General features: G+C 35.7%; 1 protein-coding gene across 1 annotated transcript; it reads left to right on the top strand.

The window, feature by feature from the left end:
* The first annotated feature begins 297 nt into the window (after nt 1-297).
* LOC132702183 (F-box/LRR-repeat protein 6) lies at nt 298-14,885 on the top strand. The gene is made up of 11 exons (XM_060670668.1): nt 298-503; nt 949-1,358; nt 3,010-3,320; nt 3,374-3,630; nt 4,944-5,101; nt 5,153-5,448; nt 5,503-5,670; nt 6,683-6,759; nt 8,547-8,689; nt 8,746-8,905; nt 11,878-14,885. The coding sequence occupies exons 2-11, from the start codon at nt 1,025-1,027 to the stop codon at nt 12,113-12,115; spliced, it is 2,142 nt and encodes a 713-aa protein (XP_060526651.1). The 5' UTR covers nt 298-503; nt 949-1,024; the 3' UTR covers nt 12,116-14,885.
* The last annotated feature ends 5,166 nt before the right edge of the window (nt 14,886-20,051 follow it).

The following is a 20,051-nucleotide window of genomic DNA, read 5'->3' as shown; positions in this document are numbered from 1 at the left end:
TCAAATATGGGTATTGCTTCCATTTCAGTTTGGTCTAAAACGTTCTGCAAAATGAGGTCGACATAATGTTGACGTTTGGGTTATGGAAAAATATGTATTGTTTTAGATTAGCGATTTGTTTTCGCTACAATAACCTAATTCATTAAAAGATAAATGTCCACCCGAATGACCATAGGGCAAAATAAGATATTGAGCATTTAAGTGGCATTTTAAACAACCTGCTATACATATGTTTTTAAAAATAATAGCGAAATTAAGTGTCCTACTCCGAGCAGGTTTCTGATTTGCAGTTCGCGTGCCGATCCCGTAGATGGCGCAGCCGCGGTTCGAGAGGTCGCCCCTATCGACTCATCAAAATAAAAAAATAAGCTTTTGCTGCCGTATAACAAGGTCAACAACTTTATTTGCTCGAAGATCAAAATTTTCCGAAAAGGACAGTTGATAAACATTATCCGTGATGTGATTTCGGTGGAAATCTCGTTTGGGAGCCAAACAGGTCGAGGGTAAGTGGAGAAAACGACCGTTTAAGTCGGACGGGAATGGAAATCTTTTTGTTTGATAACGATTTTTCTGGATAAAAGACGAGTCGGGACGGAAAAATGAGCGTATCGAAGCGGCGGTTTATTTTTTTAATGTTCGGGAACGTCCTTCTCGCCAGCGAATCTGTCCGAAAACGGGAAAAATCGCGGAAAAACGTTTTTCTTTTCCCTCCTGTCAATTTTGATTGTTTACGACTGGTCTAGATCTCGATAGCGCGGAATTCAAACTTAACGTCAAACGTTACGACCTTAAACTTACCTATTCGGGTATTAAATTTCGCTCCGTTCGTTTTTTTAAATTACTGTTAGGAGGAGGCAATATTCCTTTTGCAAAATTAATCGATTAGGGTCGAAGAATGCGAACGGTTTTCGGATTTTTAGGTTAAATACTTCCGTATTTTGGTTGCAGGTGATTTTCACATTGGAAAAATGTTCCTCCCGACGTGATCGAATTGCAGGAAATGTAAAGATCGCGACTCGGCACAATGTCCGAAGCTGCGGATTGCTACAACCTCGTTCCCCAAATAACGGACACAGGTACGAGCTCCAACATAGTTAAGACGAACCTTAAGTCCCAAGAGCTGGATCTCAAGGACTGTTTGTTGAATGGTGAAGTTAGAGACTACGGGGCGTATCTCCCCAACAACAATGTATGTGATAATGAGTTGGCCGATGTTACTTCGGCCTCCGGTTGTAGTGAGCTGAAAGATGATGATTTTGGCGAGAGTGAGTGTACTAGTGATTCAAACAGGACTTTGGTTGGCGAACACGGTGAGGAGTTTAGTAAAGATGGGGACGTGAGCTCTTTGAATCAGCCAGGTGAGTTTTGGCTATCCTTAGGATAAGTCTTGTTTGGAGCTCAACCGAACCCTATAAGTAGGGATTTTAGCGTTCTAAAACGCCAAAGTGTATTTCCATATCACAAACTAGGTAGCTGAATATGCTTTAGAGAATTTTGCTGTTAAAGCTCTCTGCAGTCTTATGGAGGGTGTGGCCTAGGGTCTTTAGGAGGGTCAGTTCGCAGGGATGACTTGCTGCGACCTTACCAAAGCCATTAACTGCATATTGCGTGAGATCCTGTCAAAAAAGCTAGAATTTCATGGAAAAATTGTACATTATGTTCGCTGTTTGATGGTGGGACGACCAATCATGGAGTACCGCAGTGGTCAAAGCTCTCGCATTTACTGTACTTGACAAGGCAAATAAAAATTAAAAATATCTCTTTGCGATCATACCACAAAAGTGCATATTAATAAAGATATTGAAGCTTTTGATACCGAAATGGACGAGGCCTTATTATACTTGGGTGAAGGGTTTGTTGCAACTTGACACATCATAGATAGATAAAAAAAAACACAATAAAAACAATATTGGGCTTATAAGGTTTTTGGGAGGTTACTTTGATCCCAAAGTTTTATTTGATCTCTCGAAAAGTGTTCAGAGGCAAAATTTCTTATTGAAAGTCCAGAAAACATCATCAATATAAATTTTTCCATGTTTGAGTCAGTATGTAATAGCGAAATTTGAACTACGAACACTGAAATTACAATCCGTGCATTTCAGAGAAGAGAATGAAAATAATAGAAAAGTTAACATGTAGATTTGACGAAAAGAAATAATTTAATAAATTGGAAGTAGACATATATATTGGATTGCCTGATTTATATAAAAGAATATATAGGTAATTATTCAACACATAATGTCTTTTACTACTATAATTGGTGGAACATTTCCTTAGATCGGAGAAATGTAAGTATAACATAACAATGGGAACGTTTGAACTACTAACACCGAAATTATATAGAAGAGTACTAAGTATAATAGGAGGATTAATATGTAGATCTCACATAAAAAAAACACTAATAGTTTATATAAAAGAACATATAGGTAATTATTCAACCCATAATGCGTTTCAATCCTGCAAAATCCATGTTATTGTATGTAATGAAATTTACTTATAGTTTAAAGTGTTTTGCTCCTAAATTCTTGAATTTTAACTGGGGACACTATTAAAAATTTGAAAAAGTAAAAGTACTGCATATTGCGACATTACAAAGAACAATTCACATTGGCAATTATTTTCGTGAAACATAAATTAAACAATTTAATTGACTTGCTTAAATATTTCAAACGTTGCTTTATTATTTAGTATTTAGTATTTAGAATAGAATTTTTTGGTTGGGTCAGGTTTGAGGAAAAATGATATTCAAACTTTTCAACGCTACCACCTCCAAAACTATCCGGCTATCGATGAAAGATAAAGAACATTTCCTGCTGGAAAACATACTTGCTGGAAATTTGGTCTCAATTCCAGTAAATATATACCCCATTTGTATAATAAACAGTAACATTAATAAACTACCAAACAGTTTTATTTAAACGATTGGAATATAATGCTGTATAATTTTGGTATCTGTTGAAGAGTACAAGGACGTTTTTTAAATAAAGCTTTTTCTATTCGCACACTTAGATACAAACAATACAAACGAAAACAGCAGTAACACCGAGTCGAGTCAGGAGCCTCACTCTTTGGAAATTCTTAAACCTTCGGAAGAGGACGATTTAGACAAATCGTCGGTCAATAGCGACAGCTTTGCCAATTTTGACCACAGCAATGGAATCATTAAAAAAACTGGCAAGAAGAAGAAACTCTCTAGCGGCCCGGGGAGGGGCAGACCTCGCAAGGCCCACGTAGCCATGTACCATAGTCAGATTAGCGGGGATAAAAACACCATTAAAATAAGGATTAAAAAAAGTAACTTCAGCACTACAGTACAACAGGTAAGGTGGATTTGTGTAAAAAAATGTGTTAAAGCCAGGCTGTACTTCTTCAGCTAACTCCGACCAAAAAGAAATCGGGTCGCCGAAAAAAACACAAGGTGCACTCGGACACCGACAATTCGGATTACGAGAAGAAGCCAAAACGCAGTCGCCCCAGTGGGGCCCACGACAACGACGTCACGAGCACGCAAGACGTCGAACCATTGGAGCAGAGCGGTTGGGGCGATCCGGACAAGATGCCCGTTGATATCCTCCTGAGGATATTTGAAGAGGTTTGCGCTCAAGAAGGCTCTCTCCCAGTGCTAGTTAGGTATGGACTCTTTTTATCATGTTGCAAGAGGACATATACTCCCATTATACACCTTAATGTAGCTCTCCTATGCCTCCATATTTTGCTGATGCTAGTTAGGTAAGGCCTTCTTGGGTTGTAAGTCTAACCCTTTTTTTATGTGAAAATCATTTAATTATGATATGATATGTAACAAGGGTGTCCAACTCTATTTATTAAAGCAATTTTATTTAAAAAAAAAAAACTAACCTGATTCGAATTTTCAAATTAAAAAATGCTTTATTCCTTATGAAACATTGATGAAAATCGACCGATAGAAAATCAAAATTCAAAGGATAATAAAGGCAACAGCTGGGACAAGAGAATGAAACAACCCAATGGGTGTAGTATTTGATGCTGTGTCATTCGACACAGGGTTCGTAAGTAAATTAAGTAACAAGAATGATGTACCTATACACATACATGCAGGTACATGCGCCTCCTTATAATAATATGAACATTACAGCTTAACTTAACTACACTTATCAAGGCCCTACCGTAAGGTAGGAACAATATATTTTCAAATAAACTGTTGGCTTGAGCAATTTAGCGCATTAGCAAAGAGATGTTAAATATTATAATATGTATTGCAGGTGAGTCAGATCGGTGCATTTGAACTACTCTGTATGCCTAATACGTACTCCCATATTTATTGCACTATAACTCTCCTATACCCCTCCCATGCCTCCATATTCCACTCCTATACCTCCAGCTAACTCTTTTATAATGCCATACACCTATTATTCATTTTTTGCATACCTTTATTTAAGGTTATGTTAAACTTTTCGAAGTTTTCAAAAATGCAGCAAAAACGGGTCAACGTAATGAACAATCGCAGCTGACACAAGAAAATTTGAGCCCAGTAAGGATCACAGATATTAAGAATGAGGGAATAAAATCAGGCAATATTCAGCAACAAAACCCTTTAATCAAAATTACAATTATCAACCAATAATTTGTTATAATCAACGAATATACATTCTAAGTAACCTCTAAGACGTCATTATAAATTGGTGTGATGTGACAAATATTTAAGTATGTCAGGCATATGGAGTAGTTCAAATGTAATATGTAAAAGCAGACTACATTTTCTGGACTTTTGAAGAAATATAAATCGGTAATTAAAGAAATCCAAAATTACTTATACAAAGTCAAACAAAGAATAATATTTAATAAAACACAGTTCGCAATTATTACAATTAATACAATCCTGGAGACGAAAGAGCATCAAAGCCGTTTTGTTTACTGAAGAAGTGATTGAATTCCGTCTTCATTTCAATTCTTTTGAATTGCAGTATATGTAAGGTGTGTAGATTATGGCGGGACATATCTTTAACTCCATCGTTGTGGAAGAAAGCCGACCTCAACTACGTCAAGGAGAAAAACCGGACGGATTTGAGGTTGCATTGGCTGATTTTGAATAGGTTGACGGAGTGTCGTGATCTGAATATGGGTAAGCTTGGCAATTCGTTGGGGGTTTTCCCCGTCAGCATTTGGTCGGTAGGTGAATGGAAGGTGAGGGACATTCAGTCCGTTTTGGAGGCGATGTGCGAGCACTGTCCACGACTGCGGGGCCTCAATCTGAGCGGGTGGAAGGGTTTGAATGCGGACAACCTGAAATATTTGACGACCGAGTGCAGGACCCTGGAAAGGTTGGATTTGTCCTCGATCCACTCGACGTCGGCCATCAACGCGCAGCCCCTGGTCACCCTCAGTCAGACCATGAACGCCCGTCTCACCCATTTGGTTCTGGCCCACAACAAGATCGCCGGATTCATGCAGATCATTTCCGGCATATCGGTTAGCGTTTCCGATTTTTGTCGGTATTTTCTTTTATATGTCGTATTCTTTCAGGCCCATTGTCCGAACCTTCAGCTACTCGATATCTCGAATATAAAAACCTTCGCCCACAACACCGCCCTGCTGCACGTCGAAAAGCTACAAACCGGCTGTCCGAAGTTAAGGGTGCTGCGCATCACCAACAGCCAGGTGTGGCTCGCTCCGGCCAGTCTGCCCGAACAGGTACGGCCGACATGCATTTTGTGTCTGTTCTCTGTTCACCACTTCTGTTCTCTGTAACGGATCACGGGGAAGTTTTCGTGGCCTGGTAACATTCCAACGATCGAAACTACGGGTTTTAAATTCTCCTCTGTGCTAATGCTAGGGGATGCGCGGCGGCTCGCAAAATATCTAGCCGATCAGACGTCCACGGCCATTTTGTTGACTATTAGTCGGGAAAGTCGCGGAAAATCGCTACCATTGAAAGTAAGTGCCCGAAATTTCGAGCCATCGAGTTGAAATTCGACGGGAAGTTAAGAGTTCCGACCGCAGACGGAACCTATCGAAAAAAATTGATTTTCTCGAAACCAATACGTGCAGTCGGAAAAATTCTTGAACCGGAAGACGCGTGATATTTGGCACGATAAACTAAAAATGTAGTTTACTGAAACATATATAGGGTGTCGCAGTTGTGGGCGATAATCTGAAAACTGTTATTTTTCGGAGTGAAGATTGCCCGTAACTGCCCGATGCCCGTTGCGAACGACGCTGTTTGACTTGAGCGGCCTCTTAGGTCGCCTCGAGAGGTAGAATTTTTGCATGTACCATTTTCGTTTATCATACAGGGTGTGCGTTATACGGGTTAGAAAGCGATTGGTTGGAGTTAAATATTGCCTCGTAACTCGACTATCGTGACGTGCGAGCCAAATTGCCAATATATTTTCTGATAATATAACTATTTCCTGAAAAAAACTAAATTCAGAAAACAAAACTGTAACGATATCCATCCCAAACTTAAACAAATATTTCTAAACACCCCCCGAGATGTCGACACAGATAGACTTTTTAACTTTTTGCAAAAAGTTGACAAGATTTTAAAATAAAAACTTGTTTTTAAAAATTTTAGTTACATTAAAAGTGACCGGGTATAATTTTTGATTTTACTACGAGGTGCGTTGGAAAAACAAGGCTAACAGTCGGTAGTAAAATGTGGCTTGTTCATGTAAAAATGGAGGTTTTGGTGTTTATTATGTAGGTCGCTTCTCCCGGTTTTCCCATGCTGGAGGAGCTTTCGCTGGCCGGTCTAGAAGAGGACCAAACGACAACTTCGAGGTAAGCGAATTCTAAATGTTATTAATTATTTTATTTATTTATTACCCTGATTTAAAACTTAGGAAAGATGCACGATTGAATTATAGGTTTGGCTGCTACTAAAGTAAAAAAGTTTAATAAAAAAAAAGCTTTTAATAAAATAAAAATATACAGGCATTTTTTCTAAACTAAATTTTAAAAAAATGAAACCACTCTCTAATTATTCGCATAGACTTTCGAGGAGTATCTAACACGTTGATCAATAGATGCTTGTTAAACAAAATGTATGTTTTTTTAATTAAAGCTCTAATTGTGTAAAATCCCGATTTCTAGGTTATAATATTCAACACTTTATGGCTGAAAAGTTTCAAAAACGGGCTTTCCTTTAGCAACTGTATCTAGGTCAAACAAATAATGTATTAAACGTTAAATTCCTTTAACAAAAAGGTAAATGAATGATGTCGGAATATATTTTTTGGCCGTACAATAAGATTGAATCGTTATTAATTGATAATTTGGTAAATACACCAATTTTGGGTTTGACACGTAGAGGTTTTTTTGAAATCTAGGTCTCTAGGTTAATAAGATACTGTAATATTGTACTTGATGCTTCGAAAAAGCCGCTAAATTCTTGGAATTCTTGGAAAATTGATAATTTGATAAATTAATTTATTTTAAGTTTGACATGCTCTAAGTCAAACAGATAATATAATATTGTAATTTATATTTTGAAAAAATGCTAACCGCTTTAAATGGTCTTCAAATATAGGTCAACGAATGACGGCAGAATCGATTTTTTTTTACTTGCTCATTAGTATTGATTTGTTATTTTTTGGTATAGGTTTTTTTTAAATCTAGATGTCTAGGTCAGACAGATAATGTAATATTGCAACTTATGTTGAGAAAAAATGCCAAATGCTTTAAACGCTCTTCAAAAATAGATCAATTAATGATGTTGGAAAGATGTATTATAAGATTGAATTGTTGAATTGATTTTTAGTTTGACACGTACGGGTTTTTTAAACCTAAGCCTCTAGGTTTATTAGATACTGTAATATTGTGTTTTATGCTCCTAAGGAAACGTTAAATTCTTCGAACGATCATGAAAAATTGATAAATTGACTAGTTTCAAGTTTGAAACGTACAGGTTTTTCAAACTTAGGTGTTTAGGTTTATTAATTGTACTTTATCTTTTAAAGAAAACGCTGAAATCTTCGAACGGTCTTGAAAAATTCATAAATTAATTAATTTTGAGTTTAAGACGTGCAGATTTTTTTAACCTAGGTGTCTAGGTTTATTAGATAAGGTAATATTGTACTTTATGTTTTAAAGAAAACGCTAAATTCTTCGAACGCTCATGCAAAAGTCATTAATTAATTAATTTCGAGTTTGAAACATACAAGTTTTTCAAATTTAGGTGTTTAGGTTTATTAGATCTGAACCATTTCAGTATATGCTTTAAAGAAAACGCTGAAAATCTTCGAACAGTCTTGAAAAATTGAAAAATTAATTAATTTTGAGTTTGAGACGTGCAGTTTTTTTAACCTAGGTGTCTAGGATTATTAGATACTGTAATATTGTACTTTATATTTTAAAGAAAACTCTAAATTCCTCGAACCATCTTGAAAAATTGATAAATTAATTAATTTCGAGTTTGAAACATACAGGGTTTTCAAATTTAGGTGTTTAGGTTTATTAGATACTGTAATATTGCACTATATGCTTAAACTTAGGGGTCTAGGTCAAACAAATTTTGTAACTTATGATTTTAAAAAATGCTAAATGTCTTGAACGGTCCTGAAAAATAGGTCGATGGACGACGACGGAATAGAGAGGCTGTTAAAATCGAGCACGAAACTTCGCTTGCTGGACGTCAGAGGGTGCAGCAAGCTGACCGACTCCGGGCTGGTCCGGGTGCCCGCGTGGGACCTGGAGCATTTGTTCTTGAGCGGTAATCCTAGTTTCCGCGTCGACCGAAATTTTATATATCGCGCGTGTTTTTTGCAGCTTGCTACATAACGAGGCTGCAAAATTCAGGTCTTGAACTGATCGTCCAAAAGTGGAGTCACAGTCTCCTCGAGGTTGATCTCGCTTGGTCGACGGCGACGGCGTCACTGGACGCCGCTGTATTCGCTTTGGCCGAAAAGGGACCTGAATCTAAATTAAGGTATATAATAGTGGTTGAATGTTGTTAGATTATTGAGTAAATAATTTCAAAAATACAAAAAAAAACTTTGATATGTGCAGAGAGGATATTCAGACCAAATAAGGTTTAATTACCTATACAGGATTTCAAAAATATCCTTACTAATGTAAAATGTTTTATTAAACCATTGTACGTACGTATAAAAACAGTTTTAGGACGACAATATTTATTAAATGTATATTTAAATTTGAAAAAATATGTCGCTGTTAGAGCTCCCACATCAAACAGGCTGTAATATTAAATAGATATTTACAAATACTTTCGGAAATATGCAGCAATTATTTGGAATTCGCGATTTACAATTCAATTTCACTATACTATTAAATAGTTCTTATTATTGCACTGCCTCATTCAAATAATAAAAATAATTGTGATATTTTGTCCGAAAAAATGGCAAATTTCAGTTTTTCCCATAACTTTCCGGGAATGGAATCTTAAACTCCTGCTCAATTTCCACTCAATATCTCGAAATTTCGCGCACTTCCTTTGTCTCCGTACTTGCTTTTCCTTCTTAATAGCCGACAAATTTTCCGCCGATTCTGATATTTTGCTGGTCGTCGCGGTTCGTACGGTGTTAGAACGGAGGAAAATTTCAAGCCCGCAGTTTCAACCATTCGAATATTTTCCGGCTTCGAAAACTCCCCAAAGGTCCGTTCCAGAGAACAGCCAAAATAAAAAACGACGGAAACTTCAATTAAAAAATAAAATCGGTTAAGATTTTTTTTTTGTAAAACTTCTGGACTCCTGCGTCGGTTTTTGTTGAGTCTAATTAGCTAACGTTTCGCCATTCATCCTGTTGGCTTCTTCAGAGCTTGACTTAAATTGGCTGTACCTGCTTATATATTGTTTCAGAGGGGCGGAGCTAAATGAAGGGCATAAACACTGTTTCGGATGACTGATTCCCATATTGGTGATAGGTAAAGACCCGAGTCGCTGTTAAGATTGTTAGATTGCTTATAGATTTCTATAGATTCTCGAATTTTTCGTTGGTAAAATAATTGATTACATGCATTAATTTTTTAATTTTAGTTTCATTGAATAAAATTCGAAAAACAAATTCTTGCATGTAATCAATTTTTCTACCAACAAAAAATCCGAGAGTCTAATCTCAACCGCGAATCAGCTCTTTACGTGTCATTAATATGGGAATCAGTCACTTGAGTGTTTATGCCCTTCATTTAGCTCCGCCCCCTGAAACAATATAAAAGCAGGTACAGAGAAAAATGCGAGCCAGTGGCAGTCAACCTACGAAGAAACCAACAGGATGATTAACGAAACGTCAGCTAGTTCGACTTAACAAAAACCGACGCAGGAAGAATCTAGAAGTTTTATAAAAAGTATTACAGTAGCCTGTGGAAGTTTCTTTGAAAAATTAGGTTAAGAATTTCACCTACATTTGTGAGCTATATGTGCCAGACTTTATTGAACTTGTTTCGTAATTCCAGTTTTGATTAGATTAAGAGCTATCAGATTTTCACTGAAATTCTACACTTATAGATCCAGTCGAATCTAAGTTCCCTTTCTCCTTAAGCTTTTGTGGAGAATGTGCTTGTGAGGCCAAGAAGAAAATGACAAGGATTTTATATATTTGTCGATGCGAGCTTCATGCGCAAATAAAACTTTTGATCCTAATTATTATTTTTCAACAGGCAAATTTTTACCCACATTTTCCTTCCATATTACTTAATAACCGCAAGCTAAATTATTTTATTTATTCAATCAATCCGAGCTTGATTGCATTAAAACAAGTTTAGTATTAGCCACACCATACGACAAAAATCAGCTGTATTTCCAAGAGATTTGTTTATATTTATTATTTTCACTCTTCTCACTATTCCACGAACTTATCTATAGTTTTATTCAAATTTGTCGATACTTTATTGGGTATATTTTTATGTAGATACTTATTAAAATAGGGGCACTATTTAAAATGAAAATCAATAGTGTTTAAAAAACAAAACGACAAATTAGTTTTAATTAAAACTAAACACAAGTGTATTTTAAACTCTCGACTAATCGTCAAATTATTATGTTAGCGTTTTTCTACAGTGTGGCCTCCATTAGGAGAAACTTAAATGATGTTGAGAAATGTTAAAAACAAATTCTGCCACTTGCGTTTAAAAAAAAAAAAATACTATTGGATAAGGTAACATTTTGTGGACGTTATTGTATCATATATTTGTATGTATATCGTTTTTACTTATAAATTATCTGCCTATCGTCATAAAAAAATTAACAAGAAAGCTTTGACATAAAATTAAATTATTAAATTAAGATTATTTCTCAAAAATACTTAATTACTTAATGAATTTATAATTTGAAACGAATATTTGGTATAAAAAAAAATTATACTCTCGTAAATTCGCAAAAAACAATCAAATAAATAAATAAAATGAGATGTAGTTTAAATTTAATTTCAATAGTGCATTTTGTTTGATACATTATCCTGCATTCTGGAAAGTTATTATTTTGTGGAATATCCCTTTACATGTAAAATCCCTTTTCTTTCTTGCTGTGAACTGATCATCGCGGAACGCATTAATGCATTTTCAAAAAAGCACCTAGATGTTGATGTGAGAAAGTGACAAAACACCACTGCTTTGAATTCAGTTTTGGACGGATCTTTTGAGTCCGTAAATGAATTCGAGCACTCACGTCACGAAACGCATTAATACATTTTCAAAAAAGCAGATAGATGGAGATTAAAAAATATGCCACAGAAACGCTTCCACAAAAGTGCAAAAGTGACAGAACACCACTGTTTCGAACTCAGTTCTAGACAAAATTCGGAACTTACGAGCACTGACGTCATGTGAATCTAACCCATGGCGTTTCCTAGTCTCGTCAGTTGCCCAAATTTGTAATTGTTTTAAATTAATTTCATGGTTACTACGGCGCTTCCTATTCCTGTTATTGTTCTTTCTCTCTTGTAGGATACTGAACTTGTGCGGGTCGTCGGTGAGTCTGGAACCGGTGAAAGCCGTCCTGACCAAGTGTCCCAGCTTGAACTCGATCAACCTGCAGTCATGCAGGGCGCTCCCTAGGGGCGTGAAGAGGCTTTATACAGGGGCGGCGGTCGCCGAACTAAGGGACAGTCTAAACGAGAAAAAGACTGAGGCCAGCGAATCGGAGGGCGGGGAGAAATCGGCGTCCACGTCGCCGAAAGAATAACTCCTCCCAGTACGTTCCAAGGAGTGGATCTTTAAACCTGGTTTATGCAAATATTTTTTTAATTGTACGTTTTGAGTTTTTACAGTGGCACAAACTTGACGCCGCCCTTAAAAAAATGCCCCCTCCCCGAGCTTTAAAAGTTAAATCCAACAGAAATCGTGTCTACCTGGAAAATTCAAAATGGCCGACTCTTAACAGCTGATTTTAAGTTTTACCGGTCTATAACGAACTTAGTTTGTATTTGACGCGTTTGATTCGTTTTGTTTTTTTCTATCTTTGTCAACGTTTTTCAGCGCATTTTCCTTCGATATAGCTCATTAAATATGTACATTTATTTAACAAAATATTCGCAGAGATCGAGCACATGGTATTAAATAAAAAAGATTTAAATTTTATGAAAAAAGTTCCGATAAATGTCCCAAAAATGCGTTGTTTCCAATGTAAAAGTTTTTTTTTAAATATTTTTTGAATTATTTCTAAAGAAAAATTAAACAGCGCCGTTATGGTTGGGGGGGGGGGGCAACTTTTGCCAAAAAATCGTTTACAAAGTTAGATTTAAAAAATAGTAACTTTTAAAAATCTACAGCAGCTTAGGTGATAAAAAAAAACTCAAATTTTTGAAAACCGAATTTTGTTAATTTTGATAAGAAACGTTATCTCAAAGCGCGTTTCGCAACTTGGGGGGATTAGTATACAGTACCTGTCTTACTAAGTAATACTAAACAGTAATAATGACAAAAAAGGAATACATCGGAAATTAAAAAAAAATCGGTCGATTTCTAGAATCTCCTTGAATATTCGCCCACCCTTGTGATAAGACGTCGTTTATTTCGCTCGTAACACTAGTTGCTTTTCTTGTCTGGTGGGTGCCGCGAGTTCTAGATAAAATATTCTTGTTACTATGACTTTCGAGGACGTTTCGCTTCGGATGGGAGCGAAAGCGAAGTAAATTGTTTAGTTTTGGTCAGTTCGCTAAATTTAGTCCCGTCCGGCACGCAACTTCTTGTAGGGGGCGCTTTCACCACAAGACGGTTTAATCTCTATATCGTGTTGTTTTGTTTCATCGGTCATTTGCAGGTTTTTTTGTCACTATCGAAGCTACACATGGTGATATACAGAAAAAAACGCGTTATATTGCAAAATCGCGAATATCGGTGATATCGATAGAGGGCAGGGAGAGCGTTGCGATCGATGCGAGAGATTTGGCCGCAAAATACGCTAAAAAAACTTCATAACATGCCTCTATACAGGACGTTTCAAGATTCGGTGCGAAGGTTTTGAGCACTTGGCACTTCACAGCCGACCGGGTAAATGCAAAAAAGGTGTTTTGAAAATTGGAAACGAAGCTAGATACGAAAAAAAACGACAGGAAAAAAAATCAACCCTCAAGGAATCAGTGGCGTTTTGTTATTTTACCCATAAACGTCAGCACCGTCTGAGACACTGCTGGAATGAATAATTGGGTTTCGATTAACGCTAAATAAAAATAAAATTACGGCAACAATTTTTTTTTCTTAGAGTCGAAGCTATAACTAAATAAACAAAAAAGTTTCTTTTCTGATTCCTTAATCTAAAAAAATATTAAAACCTCAAAGAATCAGTGGCGTGCCATTATTTTACCTATAAATATCAATTGGAGCACTCTCTGGGACACCGCTGGTTTTGTCAAAATTAGCCAAAAGATTTTTGAGTAATTAATTTAAAAAAAAAATCGGAACGTCTAGAAAAGTTAGCGGCAATAGTTTTTAATTTTTAGCTTGGAGACGAAGGTAGATACCAAACTAACGAATGGGACAAAAAAAAAATTCGTTTCTGATATGTGGCCCTTAAAATCCTTGTACTGAATTTTGAAACACCATGTAAGCTAATATCTGGTTGTAATAAAAATGATATTGTGTTTTTTTTTTAAGTAATATATCAATTATTTTGCAATATGAAATAAGAGTAATTTTTTCTTCTTAAAAAACCTGGTGATTTTATTTAATTTTTTTAATTTTATAATGAGAGACACTTTACACTTTAAACTGATATACCACCATGTATTTGGCCAGCGAAAATATAGGTGAATTTTTATATACACTGCCCGGAAAAATTGAAGTCGGTTTAAAGGATCTGTATAATACAGATTGTCGCAAAATAAAAGAAACGCCGGTTTATCTGTACATATAAGCCCAAACTAAGAATTTCGAGAATTTACCAAAAGAACGTTAGTGGTGTACAAAAATGTTTAGTTATACGAGACCATTATTAGGTTTTCGTTTTCGATTTAATTTTTTCGGCGCGTCTAAACGATTTTCGTGTATTCTTTTAAACGGAAATATTTTATGTACATACAAAACAAAAAAAGAATAACTTAGAAAGTTGCCCTAGTAAATGTTAGCGAGGAGTTTCCGTTGTTAATGTGGCGTTTTACGATTAGTTTTTTTTATACGACGGGGTATTTTGAAATTTCTACGGCACGTAATAAAGTTTGTTGTAAATAATAAAATAGAGTAACAAAAGAAGTCGTAGGGATCGAGGAGGAACGTTTCTAGAAAAACTTTTTCCGTATATTATGTTTAATCGATATGCCTTTGAACACTCGGATATAGAGAAAAATATTTATTTTCAAAATGCCCTGTGCACGGCAAAGGCGAAAATGAAAAAAAGATTTTTAAAATTATTTAAGAGGTCGTTATGTTATTTTATACATATACATTTGTGCACTTAAGAAGAATATATATGTACTAATACTATTGTATATTTATATATAAATATATGATTTAGGTTAAAGCAGCGTTGGATTTATCGCTTCTTTGGGATCCCGTCAGTTACCTACAGAAATTCTTTTTGAAATTTCCGTTCCTTTTTTTACTTTTTCCTAACCCCGACGATGTTATAATTTTTTTTGTCCTTTGCAAGATAACGTGCAGCATTTTATTTTGTTCCTTTCCTTTATTTTTTAATTGATAAATTAATTAGTGGGTTAATTTTTCTCTTTGTAAATTAGTCAGACCAGCCACATATCAAAACTTGAATTAATTTTAATAAATACGACTGCCGTAATTAAAAATAATCAAAATACAATGGGGTTACCCTAAAAGTATGCTTGGCAAAGAATTTTTACACATATTAAGAGGTTTTCTATCTATTTGTTCATAAGTCAGTTTTACATTTTAAATTTCAAAATTTCCAGTGGTGCCACGCGTTCCGACGAGAAACGTATTAACTCTTTTACGCCAAAAGTTGGTCCGTCTTTGAATAGATGGCGCCACCAGAAATAACACATTGCCCAGACCCGGCGACATTTTATTCCGACACAGATGCAATCCACTATGAATCTGACGTGTTAATTGATTTCGCTTCGATAGTTTAAGTTTTGTCACATAGATGGCAAGTCAAGACATTATCGCCGCGTTTCCATGAATGAAACCTTTCTTCGTTTCTTCGTACTTTTATTAATTCTCTGGCAGATGGCGCCGATAGATGATCTAGAAGAACGCTTTCTGCTACGTGCCGCCTGAGTTGGTATTAAAATATAATTATTTCTAAAGTTGAGTCGAAACTTAATAGATGTCACCGCACCCATATCGCTAAATTTTCTAATTCGACAATTACACGTGCTCATACTGGTTGGTTTGTTTTGGAGTCTCAACAGTACAATAAAGATAGGTTGTTGTTTTAAATTCGCCTGGACCGTGATCACGCGGTGCTAAAAATTTGAATTTCACGAAGAGAAGTTATCGAATGTGATACTTGTTTACAGTGCAATTGCCAAAGTTTGTTAATTATAACTGTTTAGGGTAAAAACTAAGTTGCAATCATATTTATAAAAACCAAATGGAAAAGTAAGCGTGAATTTCATTAATGGTTTTTGCACTTATCAGACTAAAATTTTTGGAATGAAGTTTTGATATTATAATAATGGATTAAGTATCATTTTATTAACGATTAATAAAAAAATCTATGTGCTTTTTAGATGATCTGCGAATGTTAAGGAAATTTGTTTCCTTTTTTTTTGGATTTGTTTTTTAAGATAATTTTAAACTGGAAGTGTTAAGTAATTCTGAAAACCAACTATTTTTATTTAAAACAAAAAAAAAAGAAGTCTACCATGAAGTGTAGAAACTACTTATCATCAATATCGTGAATACTGTACTCCCATGGAAGAAAGCTTTACAAGCACAATTCACAAATTTGCAAGACGCAAATATACAAATCACTTATTTTCGATCATTTTGTCACTACAAGGTGAATTAGAAAATAGTTTTTGACATTTTTCGCTTTTTGAATGAAGCATTATGTCCTAAAACCCTCTTCATTTGAAAATACAACCTAGACCTAAAAAACGAATGTTGTTCTATTTTTTCTATCAATCCAACCGTTAGGAGCCAATTTCCCTTCGATATTCCTGTTTTTTTTGCAAGAAATGGTACAGGTTTAAGTAATCGGCGATTTCGGGCGGTATAGCCCAAAAGTTCGAAACGCAGATAATGTTCGTAAGAAGATTCATCGAAACGTGTCTAGAACTGGCGATTTTTACATAATTAATTCAAAAAACGAACGAAAAAGCACAGAAATTCTACAAAGACCGAAAAAACACAACACAAACACAATGAGATTTGGTTAGGAATCCCGAATCCGATTTGATTTCCGACGCCAAGATTTAGAACAGATGATTATAACTGTTCCAAATTTGGCATTCAGACTCCATTAATAGACAGTATAGATAGTATATTATGCAACAAGTGCGGTAAACGGTATTTGTTTCACGAGTTTATTTGACAGCAGCGGAGCGAGTGTTTAATAAACGAGTGACTTAAAAAGTTTACTGAACGTATACTTTTTCTACAACCATTAGTTTTTGGGAACATTTTCGCAAAAAAACACGAATACATTCACTGACATGACCGTTAGAATTGACAAACGTCAAAATTCACAGCGTGGGAATTATCTCCGAGAACATCCGATTGCTCCTAAATCCCAAACAAGTGCGGTGAAATCCCGGAAATGTCCGAAGTGGCTCGAATTCATGGGAAACGAAACTGACGTGGAAAAGTGACGCTTCCCGCACACTAGATCGGTGGATGATTAGGTATTTTACAGACGGGAGTAGAAAAATATATTTAGGAGCGAATATCCTAGCATTCCGAATTTATTTTAGTCACAAAGATATTTAAAATAGACGATTTTCACTGTTTCAAATTTCCTTGCGCGCGGTTTCGAGTTGCGAACAACGACGTTTGTAACAGACAAAATTAACTGATCCAAATCTCTTTGCGTCTAAACTCGATTTTGAACCAAATATATTTAGAACAGGCGATTTGAACTATTCTTTAAAAGCATATAAATAATTATCGAAATACATTTTTAACGCTTATTAATCGTCACAATCTGAAAGAACAAGTTATTTTAGAATCGAGAATCAGTGACCACAAAAATCATAAACCGCGTTTTATAATAGTATTTATCGTTAAGTTTGTTACAAAAGTTGCGTGTCATTTTCAGTTTATCATTCACTGTTAACAAGCATCTTTTATCGGATATTTGAGTCTTTGCAAGTAGGCTTCTAATGGAATGATTCTTCTACTTATTAAACGTTCATACACTTTAGTTTTAATTGGTTATAGGCCATAACTTTTTGGGCGGAAAGGTCCGTCGAAATGCAAAACGATATATTTTGATATGACCTCCACAAGGCGTATCGTATCGTACCAAATCGGAGAGTACGGGCGTGCGTTTAAAAAGAAGAGAACGCGCATAAAAATGCGACCTTAAACAAAACCGTTGCGCCTAAATAGGCAATACGGTTTTACAATCGAACGAATGCCATTTGAAAAGCGGTTTCCTTTTCGGTTTTCTCAAGTTTACTTTAGTCGCGCGTTGAATTCGTTCGGTGAGCGTCGCCGCAATTTTCCGTCGCCTGCACTTTCCGTAAGTTTCAATTTGATCCGTTTTCCAAGTCCCATTTTATTTCCGCGCCTGCGCACGCTGATACGCTCTTATGGACCCTCAGTCAAGTGACGAAATAAGTTCATCCACACTACGTGAAATATGATTTTCAAACACTCAGCGCAAATATCGCAAATATATACAAAATATACAAGGTCGAATTTTGGGTCCACTTTAAAAAGAAAACTTCGTAAGAAGTAACTCCACTTATATTTTGATGAAATTTGGCACACACGAAGTGCGTATCAAGCGGCATCATTTAGTATACCACGATTTTTTTAAAATACACCAGTGGCGGGCGTATAGAATTTCACCTGTTTATTTTGGCAGACGTTGATGGTACGCCACTGATTTCTCTTAAAATAAAAAGTATTCTTACAATCTCCAATCAGAATTATTATCATTGCTATTTCTTTCTTGAGTAATTGTTTATCTGTTTTACTAGAATACTTCAATAAATCTAATTACGAATACGAAGTACGTAAGCTCTAAGGAGTATTTTTGAAATCTTTATAATTATTTCTCATCATTATTAATTCTGTTGTCAAGGCGGTTGTTTCACATCAGTTTTTAAATTCAGTGCTTCACGTCTTAGTAATTTGGTGTTTAAAATATCCGTTATTTTAAAAATAATGGTCGAGTTCATTAATGAGGAGTTGGCAAATATGCATTTTATGTATAGTTTGTCCTGTTGGCCTGTAAGAACTCCGGAAATTAAAGAAGCTTAAAACTGTTTGATGAAAATCCTGAACTTGGTAATAGAAAAACTGGATATCGCGCACATCTTGGTTATCTCATATTAAACGAGTCCAAGCGTTAGTTCCCAGAGAGTTCTTTTCCTTGCGTGTTAATTTTTGGTTTTTGGACAAAATTGCTCATTATCCCTTGTTTGAGCAGACAGATAAAGCTAACATTTCCCGAAATAAAAAAAAAATTCTGAGTCGATGAAATACCCCATGCAGATGTAGAATTTACACATCAAGAACAGTTTTCGGTAAATGTTTGGGCTGGAATTGTTGGAAACTACTTACTTAATTGGACACTTTTTCCTCCCAAATAGCCAAAATGGCCATAATTATCGTTTGTTTTTAGAAGAGGATTTGCAAATAGTCCTAGACGGCGCACTTGCTCACTTTGGTGTTGCCGTAAGAGAATATTTAAATTCCCACATTATAACCGATAGGTAGGTCGCGGAGGGTCCAACCAAAACTAACCAAAACTAACCATGGCCCCCTAGGCTTCAGATTCAAATAGCTTGGACTTTTTCTTATGGAGCAACCTTAAAAGTCTGGTTTATCGCACCCAGTTAACACTGTAGAGGAGCACACTGTATAAGAGCTCCCTACGATTTAATAAGAAGCACTGGAGGTATACTTCAAAGACTGCGCGACAATAGATCTGAAGCGTGTATCCTTCAAGGTGCAGGACATGTTCAACAACTTACCTAATTTCAATGTTATACATTCTTTTAAATGGTTGTTATTAATTTATTAACAGACAATTTTGTTAGTGGGTGGTGTTTTTTTTTTAAATAAGAATGGTTTATTATTTATCTTGTTGTTAGGATGTTAATTCATTAAAACTGCAAAAGTAAAAAAGAACAGTCTTCTAATTTTTTTTTGTGGGACACTAGTTGGTAACTAAAAACTAGATATTTTTCTTTAGATAGATGTTTTATTTTTTACAAAAAAAAGTTTTCCACTTAATCAGTGCAGTGGCGACTTAATTAACACAAATATTATTTACACTGCTAAGTATTTCCGGGCTTTTGAGCCGTGGTCCCGAGTTTACACTCGACGTTTCGTCTACAACTGCGGCAGACATTTTCAAGAGCAGCGATGCGGTCGAAGTGATCTTCCGTACTGCTTTCCGATGACTGATTTGCCTAGTGGGAGAATCCTCGGTATTTAAGCTCGCTGGAGTGGGCGTGGCCTCGCTATTAGGCATAGGTCGTATTCGTCCGGGTAGACATGATGTTTTGTTTATGACCTGAATCCACGTTCCG

The sequence above is a fragment of the Cylas formicarius genome, unplaced genomic scaffold (assembly GCF_029955315.1).
Source record: "Cylas formicarius isolate icCylForm1 unplaced genomic scaffold, icCylForm1.1 PGA_scaffold_5__7_contigs__length_24384050, whole genome shotgun sequence".
Taxonomy (NCBI): Eukaryota; Metazoa; Arthropoda; class Insecta; order Coleoptera; family Brentidae; genus Cylas; species Cylas formicarius.
The sequence above is the reverse complement of the archived record's forward strand: the minus strand, read 5'-3'. Positions and strand labels throughout refer to the sequence as shown.